Source organism: Alligator mississippiensis, chromosome 14, assembly GCF_030867095.1.
Source record: "Alligator mississippiensis isolate rAllMis1 chromosome 14, rAllMis1, whole genome shotgun sequence".
Classification (NCBI taxonomy): Eukaryota; Metazoa; Chordata; order Crocodylia; family Alligatoridae; genus Alligator; species Alligator mississippiensis.
Genome location: NC_081837.1, coordinates 5,047,726 through 5,065,398, shown reverse-complemented (window position 1 = coordinate 5,065,398; position 17,673 = coordinate 5,047,726). Strand labels below are relative to the sequence as shown.

Below are 17,673 nucleotides of genomic sequence, written 5' to 3'. Positions count from 1 at the left end.
TTACATTTTGCACTTAACGTTCAATTGTGTCATTAAACAATGGCTCACTTGCATTGTAAAGGTTAGACTAAGAAAACACGCGCTAGGCTTTGTTTGGCTAAAAGTGTCAAAATGAACACATAATATCTACTGAGCTCACTGGGACACATATTTTACCATTGTGCTTTGAGAGACGCTTTGATTATTGAGAAATCATTTTAGAAGGGCAATTACTAAATTTTAAAATCAATTTGGTAAATATGTTTCTGAAAATAATCTATGACAAGCAGCAGGGAAGGAAGAATTGACTTTCAAATTACACATCCACACACGCGCGCACTTTATTCATATCTAAGTATCAAAGAGGTTGTATGTACAAACAGAAGTAATCAGGCAACATGTTTTGATCTTGCTGATGTACACAAAAAAATGACAATTAATGCCCTCCTTTATGATATAAAGCTGGGAGGTTTTTTGTTGGGTTTTTTTTTTTTTACAGTTGTATTACAGGGACAATTATATTCAGGCTTAAGGCTAAAAATAATGAAAGACTATAAAAACTACATTTTAACATTTAAAAAAACCCAGGAAATTAACTGGAGAAGCAGGCAATGATCCACTTAATGGATCGTATTTATTAAATCGGGCACACAGCTCAGTCTCAAATGCTGTGATCCTGGCAGGGTCCATACGCCCTGGGATCCTCTTGATTTCAGGGGGAGCGGAGGTTGCTCAGCACTTTGCAAAGGGCTCTGGGCATCTTGCAGGATAGGGTTCAAAATAAGAGAGAAATTCTGACGATCTGCTTTGGTAAATTATTGCGACTATCCCAGCAGCGTGGTCAATCGCTGCACTGAAGAGCCATGCATCTTAGCCCAGCGGAAAAGGAGCCAGAGTTATCAGAAGACAAATCCGCGTTACGCAGATTTAGAAAAGCAATGGAGACCCCTGGTAAACTGAGAACGCAGTCCCAACTGAGGGCAAACATGCCTGCAATAACTGTAATACAGTACGTATAAATATAAGAATCGGCACGCAATTGAGAACTGCTCTGCCTATTTGGATTATGCCCATACTCACACACAGGTGCACGTCCTCCCCAATTCATCCCTGAACCCCACGCCGGCATGGGTTGCAAAACAGTCACTAGCACACCATGTGCATCGCTATAACAATTCAGCAGTGTGTTAATAGAAGGCCTCATTAAAAATGTTATAAAGTATTGTTGCCACCGTAAAGTGAAGGCTGCACGCTTCACCCACCCCTGGGATCCGCTGCTGTCAAAGCAAGGTACCACATAGGAAAAAAGACCACGAGGATGATCAACAAAAGACAATGAGGCATAAGAGTCCGCTGGGGTTTTTTTAGTAACTATTACTGAACTACAAGACAAAATTATTCGGGGGGGAGAAGGGAGGGTTGCTTGTCTTTTCAATGCGCCCACGCAGAATAGAGAGATCAATTACATTTATTAAATACTGTCCTTAAGTCATGAAAACCTCAGTGCATCTAAAATGAGGCTGAAAAAAAAAATCATTTATATCTGTACGTGCAACAGGAAACAACCAAGCACCGGCCAAAGGGACCTCCCAGGTGTTTCCCATCTCTAAAATCTTTGACAGATGCAATGGGCCAAGAGCCAGCTTTTATTTGCCTTGCTGTTGTGAGACGTTATGATTGACTTCTACGGGTCAGAGGAGCAAGACGTGGTGCTGAATTCTCACACCCGGACCCCATCCATACTCCCATGACCTCTCACGTCCCTCCAAATTCATTCTTCCTATACCTTTGGCACCCCGACACATTAGGGAGTCGGGACTGGGTCTCCAGAGCAGACGGAAGGAACCGTGGGGCAATCGGGAGTAACGACAGGATGATAACACGGCGGTGCAACCTCCCAAAAGTTCCCATCAGCCTCCACTCACCTGAAAAGGTTGATCAAAATCACTGAGGATATCGAGTTTGCAAAGCACTCTGGGAGCCTTCAGGAATAGGGTGAAGCAACTGCCCAATATATTCACGTTACTGACAACTTCCTCCTCTTTAATGCAACTTTGCACTGCTGTTCTTACACTTGAGGTTATCTTCCAGCACACATGTAGGAATAAACCTAAGGAAATGTCCCTCACTTTCCAACTTATTACATAAAAAAAACCCCAACCTAATACAAAGTAAGAAAACAATAAACCTACCTGTATGTCCAGAATAAAGCCTAGGCTTTATTTTCATCGCCTGATGTTAACAAGGATGGATTTTGTTTGCTTCTGTCTCTAGAATCCTCTCTTTCCTCTAAAAAGGAGAAAATGTATATCATGGGCACCACCTAATGGACAGAACAAGGGTTTTTCTTAAAACTAACCTGAAATACAGGGGAAGATTCATATGAACCTTTCTTCATTCCCAGTCATTTTTTATGACAATATTAAAACTTGACTCATTCTGCACAGGAAACTAAAATGTTATATATCTACCCCAGAAAGCATTACTTCTCTCAATCAAGCAGTTGTTTCAATGTCATCTTTTAGATGGCTGTCACCTCTAAACCTTCCCGGCTACAAAAATGCCAAGTTTCACAAAACCATAACTTTTGCTGGGCTTCCCCCCCCCACTGCTTTCTGTACAGGGTGGAGTAGACGATCTAATGGAGGACAACTCATTTTATTTGCAACGGTGGTGAGTAACCTCATCTCCCATGGACTGCACTAAGAGCCTCAAGTACTCAACACCCTTGAAATTCAGGCCAAATAATGGGAAAATGTCAAAGGTCCAACATGAAAAATTATGCCTACCTAGGTTTTATTTCCTCGCATTGCATTACAGTACCCTCTTACAGGGCTAAAAACCAGACTGAGACTCCAGTATCCGAGGCACTGTGCAAACAGAGACGGTCCTAGGACAAAAGGCCTGCAATCTAAATAAGCAGGAGGAAGACTGGAAGCGTTGGTTGTCCTCATCTTACAAACAGGACACTAAGGTACAATGAGTTTAAGTGACTTGCCCAGGGTCACACACAAGGCTGCGACACTGAGAGATGGAACCTGAAGTACCAGTGCACTGCCTTAACCCTGAGGCTCTTTTTCCTCCCTTGTCTTGTCTACATGGGCAAATTGGAAAGGCTTACATTACATCAGCCCTTAGGCTGAATATGGTGAAATCTGTGTCAGCACGTATGGTCGCTCCTACTTTGGTTTAAGAGGGGCTTGCTTTCATTTAACTTAGCCCTGTTCTCAATTTAACTTACACAGGATGCTTCTCTCTTATACTAAAATAAGTAAGTGCACACCGGGGTTTGGACCCAATTAGCTAAATCAGTTTAAATTCAGACCTCAGATTATACTGGTGTAACTTTCCCAGCAAGACAAGTTCTCCATCTGATTAAAAAATATAGAGATCCTCTCTTTGGAAAAACGATTTAAAGCAATGCTTTAAGAAATGCCAAGAGCAAGGATTTACAACTAAGGCTAGTCAGGGGGACCCTTCTATGAGTTGTACCAGACAGGTTATTTAGATGTCTGCTGCAAAGGAAAAATGAAGTGCGCAAAGTGGCCACAGGACAATTCAATTCTGGAGAACGCTTGGCAGGTTAGTTTCAAAAGCAAGGCACAAGCCAATGAACTTTGCTGGCACAAGGCTCCAGGGCTGGATTCCCGTTTTTTTTTTTGGTTAGTTGTGTGCTTCATCAAAGTTTTAAGGAAACCAGAGAGTGCCAGACCTAATGTCAAAAAGACAAGCAAAAGCATCAAGCGGGAGGGATATGCCTCGTGTAATGTGAACAAAAATCAGAAGAGAACAGCACCTGAGCGCGCAGCAGGTTATGACGTCTCTTTGCAGCTTTCAGTTGCAAGGTATCCACCTAAAGGCAATACATCACGGCAACACCTCTCTGCAGAGACCCAAAGAAAAAGAAACCTCAGCTGCGTGGCAAGAACCGGCACGCAGAATGATCAAGAGGGAGGGAAACGATGGACGTTCTTGCCGCAAATTTAAGACTGTGAGCCAGAATCTGTTGGCATAAACCCACGTAGATACCCCGTGCCAGCAGCCAGTTTGCCAAATCCCCGTTGACATCAGTGGGAGCTTGGAACATATTAAAAAACCCACAGGATCCAGCCCTGGCGTAACCACTCCAGAGAGGGGCACCGACAAGCAGAACTACAAAAAGAAAAAGCACTGGTCACTTAAAGGTTCCCTAAAGGCACCCTAACCTTCATCTCTGCTTCAACACAGGGATGCTGCAAAGAAGTAGTCTCATAGCAGCTAATACCACTCCGAGCACCCTCAAAATGGGATTCAGTTGCAAGTAAACCTGCTGGGCGAGTGCCTACACAACTACCAAAAAAACCCAATGCACTCTTCTCCAGCCAGCAGATCTGAAGTCGGTTGTCACCTTCAAAAGCTCATGCTTCTGAACCAGTTAGTCTCTAAGGGCACCCAGAGATGGGATGAACCTTTGCTCCGATGCATGCTGATTAGCACGTGTCGGAGCAGACTCGATCATGGAGTCTGCTGGAGCATGCTAATTAGCGTGCTCCAGCCGCCTCCGCGTCACGTGTACTCAGCAGTCCCGCACTTCAAAATGGTGGCAGAGGTGCTTTAACTAAAGCTCGTCAAATGCTGAGAGCCGCTCTAATTAAAGCGCTTCCACCCCGGAGCATGTGTCTAGAGGCCCTCAGGTGCCACCCTACGTGACTTCAGATTAAGGCAGCTACCTCTGGCAAGGAGACAGAACAAAAGCTGGGCTGGCAGAAAACACAGCTGCCAAAGACTGGAACCAGCAACTGACCTGAAACAGCTGAAAAAAAAAAAAAATCTTTCACATTCACAGACCAGAGTTTACAGATTTCATTTAGCTCAATGGAAAGTCCTAATTAGTCACTCAGAGTGATTTAGCTGCTCATTTGGAAGCGAGGGGAGGGAGTAAACTGAATTGTTTGAAATTATCCCTAAAGGGCACTGTAAATTAAGTGTTAATGAGGGATCCTATGCAAAGGGCCACAGTAACTAAATAAAATAATCTAGGTGCTAAGTGATAACATTCATTTGCTTCTCAATAATTTAGCAAGTGTAGTTTTCAAACAAGAAACATTGGCAGAGGAAACCTCCGTCCCCACACCCTGCAAATGCTGAATGCCCTGGATCCCACTGACTTCAGTGGGAGTGGAAGGTGCTGGGCTGGGGCTCAGTCCCCAACAGGATCAGGTCCATAATGCAAAGGGAACATTCACAATACGAATGAAAAAACATGCTGGTGACTCCCAGCTCTCATTCCTCACCTGCAGCCAACACAAATATGTCATGTCCCATTTCACTAATGGGGCACTTGATTTACATAGGAGAAAAAAACAAAAAGACCATTGCAAGCCTACAACAAATCTTCCAGAGGTTTTATTTTAGTGGGCTCCATTTATTTTCTCCTCAGGTGAATTTAGCAGCAGGTCACATCTATCAGAGCACTGAGTTCACACCCCTCTTTATCAGTCAAATTCAATGCAACACTTTTTCAGAAGTTTAAACAATAGAGTGGGAAATAGCATCGTCCTGCGAAGAACATACACAACATGGACCAGACTCTGCACTCCTTACTGTGCTAAGGCTCTCAATGAGCCTGGTTATCATTTACCTCATTTGCACTGGTTTCCATTATTATAAGTGAGCACATAAGGCTTGTTGCTTTTGGTGGATGCTTTGCCTCAGTTAAGACTGAAGGATTTGGCTTTTTGGTTTTAAAGGCTACACCTTTCTTTGTTGCATCCTCTATTTGTCTTTTCTCTTGAAGTTCAGATATGTAAGAACTAGGACTATTCAGCAGCCTGTACGTGCAGTCTGAAGAGGCAGGTGTATTCGATGCTCAGGTGCAATTGTGTGCAGACGCAGACTGGATTCTGGGACTCCCGTGGGCATAACTGGGAAGCTTTTAAATTTTACGGTAAATATTCCCCTGGAGGAGGCTCAATGATTACAGTCTCCTTAGCTCGCAGCTGTGCAAAGACTGGAAACCTGCCTAAAAGCTGCATCTGCATATCCACCTGTATCGACCACCAACGAAACCACGCACCACTGAACACTTCTGCTTCTTAAATAGGCTGGATTTCAAAAGATGTGCACAATTCAGGGTGAAATTGCATTGTGTTGCTTTGCTTTTTGCCTCAGTATGGAATGCAAGAGGATCCCTGCAAGAAAAGAAAATGGAGTCATTAGCTGAAAAAGAAGCATCCTGCAGATCCTGGTTTTTCAAAGAAACGTGACTTGCAAATATTTTTTGCACAGATGCTGGTTTACCAGTAGCTACGGAGACATTTAATGAATCCAGTCCAGGATGCAAGGCTATTCCAGGGGGGATGGACAGCATCTTGTGGCACAAGCTTCGCGTCCCTGGGGAAAGTCCACTGGCTTCATTCCCTGCAGAACAAAGATACTGGTCATTGGTTCATGGACTCCTGGAGCCAATAAGGCAGGTTTCTGCAGCTCTGACACCCATTTCTCAATGAAACTGCTTTCCTACACAAAACCTCAGTCCCAATCTTGCAAACACTCACATTAGCAACCCCATGGACTCTAGCAGACCACCCAGAATCAAGAGCAACTCCCAGAAGTCATCCAGAAAAACACATCAAGCCAAACTGCATGGTTTTATTGGCTTTCCAGTTGTCCACGGAGTTTGAGTGTGCATTAATACTCAGCACCTCTGCAGCACCTGCCATCAGAAGTTCATACCACTAATACAAAGATCCATGGGATTCCTTCCCCACTAACCTTATCGATGTGCTGGAAAGCAAAGCTGACTAGGTACATCCTACTGTCCATCACTTGAGGCTAGATATAGGACTTAGCAAACCAAGGGTCTGATCTGATCCAGCAAATCTTTTATCCCTATTGATAGTGACTGGTTCAGCCTTCCTAATACACAGTATTACCAGCTGGGTGCAACTAACGCAGAGCTTAACCAGCGACTTCAATTGATTAGTTGTTAAACCATCCAATAGCCCTGATATGTTTGTCCCGATACACTAGTGAAACAGAGTTGAAATCTATCCCCAGTCATTAGCAGTGGTTTGCTTTGCACTGTCACACAGGAAAATGGAACAGGAGAGGCTTAAAACAACCCCACATGTAGACACAAAACACACACAGTGCATGGGCGGAGTAGCCCAATACCATTTCGAACTCCAGATCAGCTACATTACGCAAAGGCTTTTTCAAGACATAAGTGGAAAATAGTAAATGCAATAAGACATGGTCCCTGGTCTGCATCTAACATAACAGACCCATCGCAGAGGAAGCCAACCATCCTTGTAGACGGCCTCACCATAACTATAGAGAGAAGCCACCTCTACTGGCTTCTGACCTCACTACTCAGCTGTCATACATGCTGGAAATGTTAATTATGTGCACACCTCCATCTCCATCAGCAGATGAGGTCGTCAAAGCTGTCCATCTAAGGTATAATCCCCAGTTACCTGGTACACAAATATCTTAGCATTTCAGCACCTCACAATACCCTTGCAAGGTATTTATCTACATTGTACGGGAGGGAAACTGAACGAAGACCCTGTCTACACACCAAAGAGTTGGCTGGTTTAATCTATACTGGCAGCACCTCTTAGGTAGGCATGTTATATCAGAAGAGCGTTTTTGCCAATATTACGTATACCAGATCATAGGAAAGTAGGGCTGGAAGGGACCTCATGAGGTCATCCGCCCCTGCCCAAGGCAGGGGCATCCTCGACTAATCCATCCCAGCCAACTCAGTTCCACGAGTGAAGTATGTTAATGCAGGCAAAAGTGCTTTTCTCCTGGCATAAGTGCATCTACAACAGGGTTTCTGCCGATACACAAATACTATGGGTGGGGGAGGAATTCACGTCCCTATGCAACACTACTGTACTAGCAAAAGTTTACAGTGCGGACCAGACCTAAGTGACTTACTCAAGGTCAAACAGCAAGTCAGTGGCAGAGCAGGGACCTGAAGATGGCTAACAGAACATCCTTTCCCCCGGCAATAGCGGAGGACAGGAAAAATTTCATCTTCCCTTCTTCTTTCTTGGCTTAACACAGAAAAAAGTCTTCTTTTCATTTGTTGCCTCAGTTTTTGAGCTCATCTTGTGGGATTCCTTCACTGGGACAGTGGAGATCACTGAAGGTATCGTGTTTCCTGGAACACCCCCTTTTCTTTTGCTGATAAGGGTCTTACGATTTTGCTTCCAGGTCTTGCAAAGGTTTTTATGGCCTCAGCTATTTAAAATAATTAGGATCCATAAATTCAGGCCAAAAAGACTTCTAGATAGAGAGTGACATGTGGGAGAGAGTGTCGATTGAATCACGTAAAATCCTCATTTATACTGGCGCAGGGAACATTCACCACTGCCCCTCTTTGCTTTCCATCTCAGGTTGTCTCCTAGTGATAATGCAGCTGAAATGCAACTGTAGGATCCCCTGCACTACAAGCCACTAGTGTCATATTTTTCAGGGCTGGGCCAGATTTCTCCAAGGGCTGCTAATGGTGGGGATAGGGTCTTTCCTCTCACCACACTAGCCAAGACACCATGCACCATCTACTCCGGCATCCTGTCTCTAATGACAACACCTGATGCTTCAGATGAAGGTACCAGAAACCTTTTAATACCAAAGAGTTAGAAGCTGAAAAATGAGGTTTACCCTCTCTTCCAGAATTAATGCTGGCATTAACAATTGTGGCTCTGGATTGTTCCAGTGCAGCCAAACGAAGACAAAAAGATGATGGGTGTTCGGTGGCTGGCGTGGCATAAGCATCTTAATAAAATCAACACCACTAAGGGTATGAATGGGCTCCCTCATTCAGTGTCAGCTTTCAGCCCAGAGAAGGAAAGGGTATGGAAAGCAAATTACCCTCTTGCTCACACTGCTCGGACAAGGAAGGATGCTCATCTAGTCCCTGCCCATAAAAGCCCTTCAGTCTTTAGGCAGACAAGGTTCCTTGGGCAAATTTGATCTCTTTTATTAGACCAACCCAAATAGTTGGAGAATAGTTAGTCTTTAGGGCACTCAGCCCATCCCTGCAGGCACAGACCTTGCACACGGACAGCCTGGAGAAGCATTGCTCCAACCATGCCCTTTGGCAAGCAAGCGAGGTTAATGAGGATGCTGGGCAGACGGATTCAAACTGATGACACTTTTCTTGTTACAAGAATCCGTACCGAACACAGGAAGCTCGGTCCTGTGCTAATTTATTTCCACTCTTCCCTATTGCTGCCACAGGTATACAACAGCTACATATTTAGATCCAGGATACTTCTTCAAACAACCCCAGTAGCACACTACTCCATAATGCTCAATTTTCTTTCCCAGGAAGAGTTAGTGCTCAGCAGAGAGTTGAAATCATTACAGTAGTAAGGTTTGGGACCTCTTTGCAAGCTTCTACCAATCAGCCTCCAATCTCCCCTGACAAAAGAATATTTGGACTTTTTCCTGGAGAAATCTCTCATAATTCAAGGTAATGACACTACTGTCACTCTCTCCCCCTTCCTTCCCCTTGCTGTTGTCGTCGTTTCTGGCACGTATTTCTTTGTGGCCCATCATCTGTGTTGCCAGCCCTTCTATTCCCTCTGTAATATAGCACCACACATCTTGTCGAGATGCCAGATCTCCTGTGTCGTCCTGTCAGTATTTCCAGGAGTTCAATAAACATTTTAATTAAAGAAACGTCTTCAGAGCCAAGTAAATGATAGCACTGTGCCGGATTACAGCCCCTCCATGGCCAATCATCAGCATGACATTACCTTTCCGCATAATGGCTTGAACCACCTTCGCTGCCTGCTGGCATGGTGCAGACAGGCTTCCGCGTGACTCGAGAAGGCTTTCCACGAAGGCCGGCACAAAACAGCATGAAGCCCACCTGCTTGTTCACACTGCGCTAATGACCATCTCCCTCACAAATTTCACTTGGCCCCCACCTGAGCCCCTTAAACATTTAGGGATGGATGTATCCAGCTAAACAAGCAGCTTCCTTTCCGCTACTACAAGGGTTCAGTCCACATCAGGATCAAGACCCAATTTCCATCGCTACCTCTCTGACTGCTCCCATTCACTGAGCAAACAGGAATTTTGGCCTTTTGGGGCGGTCAATCGAGTATTTTTGCCAAGCTAAATTTCACTGTTTTAGTGAAACAGTTCTTTGCACTATCGAATGCCCTGTTGCTCTCACATCTCACTCACCACTAGGCACAACACAATCAGCAAAGGGCCAGCAACTTTCCACAAGCTTCGCTTTGTCACAGTCACATCACAGGCACCTCAGCTCTGACCGGTGCTTTTATGATACCGAGGACTCCTGGATTATTGAATTAGCCCGGAAAACCAGATCATCTCATTTATAAACTTACTAAACTCCATCTTAAAACTAGTTAGGTGTTTTGCTCCCATTGCTCCTCTTGGAAGGCAGTTACAGATGCTCACTTCTCAATAGTTTGAAGCCTTCTTCTAATCTCCAGACTAAATTTATTCCTGCACTGTTTATATCCATTTATTCTATTATTTGGGGCCTAGCTTGTTCCCAGACTGAAGGCCCTAAAGAAGAGTTCATGTAAGGAAGACAACCCAGATGCAACAGCTTCATATGGACGCTAGATTAAGTAGTAAAAGTCTCCACATCATTCACTCACACACCTTTACCCCAATATAAGTTCTGCAAAGTGAAGTACCTAGGACTAAAACAGTGGGTTTTTCCCATTGAAAGTCTAAGCAGTCGACGACAGGGATATTTCCTTCGACCTCAGATTTGCTGACAGTTCCTACGACTTCCCAGCATGCTTCAATTTTAGCCTTAAAAAGAAAGAAAGGGGGGAATATTTGTAAACATCAGTTTTTCCAAACTCAAGACAAATACACATACATGTGCCCATGACATTTATTAAATTTTGCAACAAATACACAGCTGACTTGCTTTCTGTCTGTTAGCTCAACATGTGCTGGATGTTTCACCCTGAAAAGTTGGGTCCAGCTATCCCCTGAAAACCCTCCCAGCAATCATTCAGATCTTCTGGCCAAAGAAGTGCTTTTGCTGGTAGCAATTACTCTAGTCCAGCCAGCAAAATAAACGGACCAGCAAAGAAAACCAAAATGTTTTTCCAGCATAGCTGCATTGACCCCAAAGCTTTTGCCAGCGGAGCTGTCAGGAAAATGTTATGCCTCTACCTGCCGGAGGGATGCTGGCCACACTCTTATGGGTAGATTAGCCTTAAGCCTCAGCCAGAATTTTTAAACAGGGGTCCCTTAAATAACTAACCTGATTTCCAAAAGTGCTGAGCACACACAGTTCCTCATGACCTCATCTCACTAGCAGGCCCTTACTCTTATTGAATGGTAACTTAGGAGATGAGCAGCCACGGTTTATTTTACAAAGGCTCAGCCTTAATTATCAGGCTGGGGTCCCTTACTGGACAATCCACTTTAGTGATAATCAAGCTGCTGCTCCTTGCCAGCCCCATTTCCTGTGAAATCTGCCATTTTTACACTGCACTACATCTAATTTACGCCCATGTGATGCCACAGGTTAGGCTGGCCAATTTGGGTCCAATTAAATGGACTGCAACAATGGCCCTGAATGTTAATAATTTGAGCTTTATAGGAACAAAGTGATTCTTCCAGGTGTTTCAATTAAATATCAATATCTTTTATGGGCTTTTTATTTCATCATCATCCAGAGTGCTGACTGCCACAGACCTAGGGTGCAGCTGGACGTGGTTTCTGGCACTGCACGGGAAGAAAGGGAGCCAGATATCTTGGCAGCCCTCTTGTGCTTTAGACAAAATATGCAGGAGGAAAAATGCAGAAATGTGTGCAACCCCCCTCAGATTTTGCTGTCACAAACTCCAAAATTCATTAGACAGCACACAACTGCGAGTGAAAAGTGAGAACAGCAGTGAGGGCATGAGACACTTACCTTTTCTGTGCCTCAGTTTCTCCATCAATAAAACATGGGTAATAACAGCACAGCCCCATCTCACAGAGATGCAGCAGGATTAATACGTTTCAGACTGCGAAGCACTTAGCTGCTACCCAGATTGAAGGAATCATATAAAAATGAGGAACTTTTTGATTCTTATTTCCCCTTATAGTGTTATTCATTTTATTACAGGGCTCAAATCTCCAGGTTCATCTTGGAGCTGCCCGCTCCCCAAGACGCATAAATCCACAGCCTTTCAAATTCAGCCAGGGCTTCTGTTTCTGCTCATTTTAAATGCTGCACAATACTGCCATCATGCGACCAGACCCTGGGAAGCAGCTTCTCCTTGGTAGGGGCACCGTGCACAAACACAGCAGAGGCCCCACCACTTTCAAAGGCACTTCTGTGACTTGGGGGAGCCTACACGACATGTCTGAAAATGGGACCTGGGCTCTTAAGTGACTTAGAAGCTTTTAATAACCCACAGCTGTATTGAATCTATTCACTTTGCAAATCTGAGAGCAAGATTTTTCATTGGGTCATGTGTCCCTAAGTACCCTAAGAGCTTCTGATATTCCTTTAGCTCTTTTAGGGATGGAGATGCTTAACTTGAAAGCATCAGCTCAGGAACTAAGGAAGCAAGTGTCTTCACATCATTTTATAAACACATGCCTATATTATGCTCCAGATACTGCTGTCGTCAGCTGATATACAGCGCAGTGTATCCTATATGACGCACCATATACAGGCGAGGGAGAGAGAGAGAGAGAGAATACCCAGCTACTATTCATGCCTTTGAAAATCTCCCCCTGCAAGATCAAAGGTATCTCTGCATAACAGCTTTCAACTGTGCATCATATACTTTGCAAAAGCAGTTTTCTGTGCTAACACAGCACACAAACAGCCTGGGCACACTGCCTGGAAGGTCCTGCAACTTGCAAAGTTGGAAGAGCACTAGCAACATAAAAGCAAACTTTTACAGCCTCCTTGAAGTGTCACCTCTGACTGCTGCCTGCTTAAAGTCTGCTTCCATTCACTTTTCCGCCACTTATGCGGCTAGGGCTGGACTGGCTGTCCTCACATGTCCTTCTGCCCTTTGCAGTGTTTGTATGCTCAGCATGCTTCAAAAAACAGATTTTATTACCCTGTTTTTAGAAAACAATTGAGTAAAAGCAAACACCACAAACCGATAACAAGAGAGGAGGAAAAAAGCAGCTCTGCTGACATCAGGTGTTTGGACCAGCACCATTTTCAGTCCATGTTCAAAATTACTTGATACTGCAGAAGGTGGGATACTAGCCCAATTGCAGGACATGAGAAACAGCAGAACCAATAGCCTAAAGTTTATTTCAGGTTTTAAAACTGGAAGAGCACGCAGCAACTCCTGCAGCGTCCTTAGCCTGACGAAGGGTTTTTGAACCCGAAAGCTTGCTTAATAACTATTCTCCAACCATTTGGGTTGGTCTAATAAAAGATATCAAATTCACCCAAGGAACCTTGGCTGCCTATATCCTTAGACCAACACGGCTACAACCTAAACCCCTAAGAGTTATAAGCACTTGTTATTTCTTATTCCTATAACTGCAATTTTTATTATTATTACAATAGGTTCTGCAGTCACGAACCAGGTGCTACACGTGAAGAATGAGAAAGAGTCCCTGTCTGGATGAATCTGCATTATACACAGACAAAATAGACAAGGTGAGGGGAAAGCACTATGTTATTTTAGAGTTGGGGACCTGAAACGCAGACATTCAGCAGCTTGCTCAGGCCAATGACCAGACTCACAGAAAAAAGGGTCCTGGCACCACCACTGCAGATGCTCAACAAACAGGCGAGAGAAAGTGTGCACTTCAGAAATGACAGGGTGTGTGTCTGCAAAAGGCAGGTTTGAGATGGTGTCTTTTCTGTTCCCAACATCTGCTTAGATTCAGAGATTCAAACTTTCTAACACTTGTATCCTTTCCACTAAAGTAAATATTCAAAATAAATACATAAATAAATCCAGGAAACCTGGTTTCTTCTACCTTCAGGAATCTTGGAATATCATCCGTGCTGTAGACGTCCAAAATTTCCATAGCTCCAGCACTGGCTTTGCTCACGACTGGTGTCAGGGGGCAGCTGCAAGTAGAAAAGCCAAAAAGTTCCCAGTGAACACAAAGCACATTGAAAATCCTGGGGGACGGGGGAAAAGTGTTTGTTACCTCACTCTTTGCCCTTTGAGATGTACTTTAGATCAGTTTTCTACTCACTACTATATGGATGCACGTGCCTATAGGAAATGGGAGGTCCCGAACCCAGGGAGGAGGTAGCAAGAGGCGTTTTGAGCACAAGTGAAAAACTGAAGATGGTAAAACAAAGAAAGAGGCCAAAAAAGCACCTGTGGCTGGGTTTGTCTCAAGAGGATACATGGCAGGTAGCTATTGCAACCACGGGCCCACCCAGAGAGGAGGATGAGCGCTATTAGAAAATGATGCAAACCCCAGACTTGTGTCCCCACGACTCTCCTGCCACACACCTCTATCCCTCAGGTTAATCCCCAATTCACCTCTATGAAGCAACTGAGAAGAGAGATGATAGGGGAAAGCAAGCCCCTCTTAAGCACCTCTCCCACGGTTCATCAGCCTCACACCGTCCTCCTCTGAACACCCACCTCTGCCGTAATGCCAACTAGACGCAAAGCACAGGAGAGCTATGGAAATGCTGGGATTATTACCCTGCTCATGTGCTATTCCCAGCAATCAGTCGGCATCCATCTGCGCCCTCTTATATTTGAGGACAAGTTCTCTGGGGCAGGGGCTACCAATCCACTACAGGCACAGGCAGCGCCTGGACAGACTGGCATCCTGCTTCCAGTCCCTAAACAAATAGTGGTCCCACTTCTCCAGAACCTCTCCCCAAAAAATAAAATAAAATAACAGCAACCCTATGCAGAGGAATAGTCACTCAATGGGCATGACCCTGCCAAGCAGAGCGCCCTGGGGTGAGGCTGCAGTTGTCTGTGGAGTGAGAACAGCCACTCTCTTTCATGTTTGAACCTCAGCCGAATCGAGAATAAACTCACACTGGACGGTAGAAAAACAGCAGAAAAGGATTCGGAGCTGTGCTTCCCTTCGGCACCTGGGCCGTTTGAGTCACATTATACACTCCACTTTTGAGCTATAAACATCTGGCAACCTCTGTATGTGCACGACACAAAGCCAAGCTTTTCACAACGACGCAGGCTTTAGTTCCTTCCATCCCAAGACAACCCATCTGCCAGCCTTAGGATTTTATACCGTTCATCATCAGGGTAAGCGAGCGTCTTCCACGTGAAACAAATAACAACGGTGTGGTCCAGGGTGGGTTACATGGAGTCTGGCTATTTGATTCTCCGAGTTGTTTGGGATAAAAAGGAGCTACAGACGTGCACCAGACATTAACGCTGCCTGGGAACCGGCAGTAACGTGCAAAGGAAACCTTGCTACAAAATACAAAGCACCGCATTTACCTGTTGCTTCTGCTCATCACCACTTGGTCAACCCCTAAGAAGTACGCGCAGCGGAGCACCGTGCCCAGATTCATGGGATCTTGTATCTGCTCCAATAGCAGCCAAAGCTGCTGTGGATCCCGACAGGCAGGAACCTCAGTCTCCTCCACGCTTTTGAGGCCGAGGGGAGAAGCCTCTAAGCAAACCCCCTGGTGCACCTCATCTTTACAAAGGGCATCCAGCACCTCCCTCCTGACGTAGCGCACAGACACCCCACGGGCCTTAGCTTGCTGGACAAACTCCTCCATTACCGGGCGCAGGCCGCTGCTGCTCGACTTTACGAATAACTGGAAAAAGTTCCTCTTGGCCTGCGAGAAGGCTATGGAGCAGGGGCCGACGCCAAACAAGATCTCGGAGCCTTGCGTTCTTCGAACGGACAAAGACTTCTGCGAGCGCCGTCTCCACGGTTTTGAAAAATCATCTTCTCTCAAGTTTCTAAATTCCTCTCTGGATGATGCAGCCGGCCCCGGGCTCTTCTTGTACTTCCAGCCCAGCGGCCGACTGTCCTTCGGGGGTTTGCAGCTTCGGGGAGGTGGCGGCGACTCGGGGTTGACCTGTTCGGACGTCCGAGTCCGATGGCCGTCGTGCTGCTGCCGGTTCCCCTCGTCCCCTCCCTGACCAGGCGACCCGAACCGTGCCGGCAGATGCTTCTGCTTGCTTGAAAAACATCTGGCCGCCCAAAAAACCCCGCTGCGACTGCAAGCGGACCGAAGTCGCCTCTCTTTCCAGGTGCTGAACTTAAACGCTTGCATTGCTTCCAGTGCAAAGGCCAGTCTGGCAGAAGAGGTCACTGACGCAACAGACGTGCACAGAGCCCAGATGGGCTGCATATCTGACGTCCCGGAGATGCCAAAAAAAAACAAAACCCTGTGGAGAGACAAAAACAGGACTCAATTTTCAGAATAGAGACGCTTAATAAAATCAGAGCAAATAACGTAGGGTGCAATGCCAGGCGGGGAGCTTGTTGCAGAAAAGGAGCGACTGTGTGGACACTGACAGGAAAAAGCTCAGCTGTGGGGGAAGTGTGGCTACAGTTTAAACCCACTGCCTCACCCCTGGAGGGGCAGGGAGTAGCCCATGGGGGGGCTCCCTCCCCTCAGCCCCCAGCAGCTGCAGCAGCCCCTGGCTGGGCCCGTCTGAGGGGGGCGGGGGAGGCCCCACAGCCCGGGGGGGGGCAGGGCGCACGGCTCCCCTCAGACCTGCAGCAGCCCCTACCTGGCAACCACGTGCCCGCGCTCCGCTTCCGGGTGCCGCTGCGCTGCCCTCGGGCGCCACCTGGTGGCCGGCGGCCGCCGCCGGGCAGCGCAGGCGGGGCACGTGCGTCCTGCATGGACCAGACCTGGGGCCCGGGCTGCGGGAGCCGCGTCGCGTTTCGCACGGATTTTACTCTGTATGCACCAAGTTGCACTGCCAGGATCACATTTTGCACGGATTTTCCTCTATATTCACAAGGTTATAATACCAGTATGACATTTCACACTGATTTTCCTCTATAGTCACCAAGTTATGATGCCAGGATCGCATTTTGCACTGATTTTCCTCTATATTCACAAGGTTATAATGCCAGGATCACATTTCACACTGATTTTCCTCTATGTGCACCAAGTTATGATGCCAGGATCACATTTCACACTGATTTTCCTCTATAGTCACCAGGTTATAATGCCAGGATCACATTTCACACTGATTTTCCTCTATGTGCACCAGGTTATGATGCCAGGATCGCATTTTGCACTGATTTTCCTCTATATTCACAAGGTTATAATGCCAGGATCACATTTCACACTGATTTTCCTCTATGTGCACCAAGTTATGATGCCAGGATCACATTTCACACTGATTTTCCTCTATAGTCACCAGGTTATAATGCCAGGATCACATTTCACACTGATTTTCCTCTATGTGCACCAGGTTACAATGCCAGGATCACGTTTTGCACTGATTTTACTCTATATTCACAAGGTTATAATGCCAGGGTCGCATCTCACTGATTTTCCTCTATATGCACCAGGTTATAATGCCAGGATCCCATTTTGCACTGATTTTCCCCTATATTCACAAGATTGTAATGCCAGGGTCACATTTCTCACTGATTTTCCTCTATATTCACAGGGTTACAATGTCAGGATTTGACCTGACATTCGAGACACAGTACATGCCTGGGTCCAGAGATCCTGGGTCCAGAAAATTATACAGAAATAGATGCAGGTGGCATTTGCTTGGACAAAGGTACATATTAAAAACA

At 45.7% G+C, this 17,673-nt stretch overlaps 1 protein-coding gene across 1 annotated transcript; it reads right to left on the bottom strand.

Annotated features, from left to right (window-relative positions):
- Positions 1-5,342: 5,342 nt before the first annotated feature.
- Positions 5,343-16,704, bottom strand: MRM1 (mitochondrial rRNA methyltransferase 1). The gene is made up of 6 exons (XM_006276477.4): positions 16,644-16,704; positions 15,390-16,295; positions 13,927-14,020; positions 10,656-10,776; positions 6,259-6,378; positions 5,343-6,149 (listed from the first exon to the last, which is right to left on the bottom strand). The coding sequence occupies exons 2-6, from the start codon at positions 16,256-16,258 to the stop codon at positions 6,088-6,090; spliced, it is 1,266 nt and encodes a 421-aa protein (XP_006276539.3). The 5' UTR covers positions 16,259-16,295; positions 16,644-16,704; the 3' UTR covers positions 5,343-6,087.
- Between the last annotated feature and the right edge of the window lie 969 nt (positions 16,705-17,673).

What these genes read in the sequence shown, in the direction of transcription:
- MRM1 (XM_006276477.4), bottom strand. Translation starts at nt 16,258, where the DNA reads ATGCAGCCCATCTGGGCTCTGTGCACGTCTGTTGCGTCAGTGACCTCT. An exon ending in ATATTCCAAGATTCCTGAAG is followed by an intron (nt 10,777 to 13,926) that starts GTAGAAGAAACC and finishes TTTCTTTTTAAG; the next exon opens with GCTAAAATTGAAGCATGCTG. An exon ending in ACCCACTGTTTTAGTCCTAG is followed by an intron (nt 6,379 to 10,655) that starts GTACTTCACTTT and finishes TTTGTTCTGCAG; the next exon opens with GGAATGAAGCCAGTGGACTT.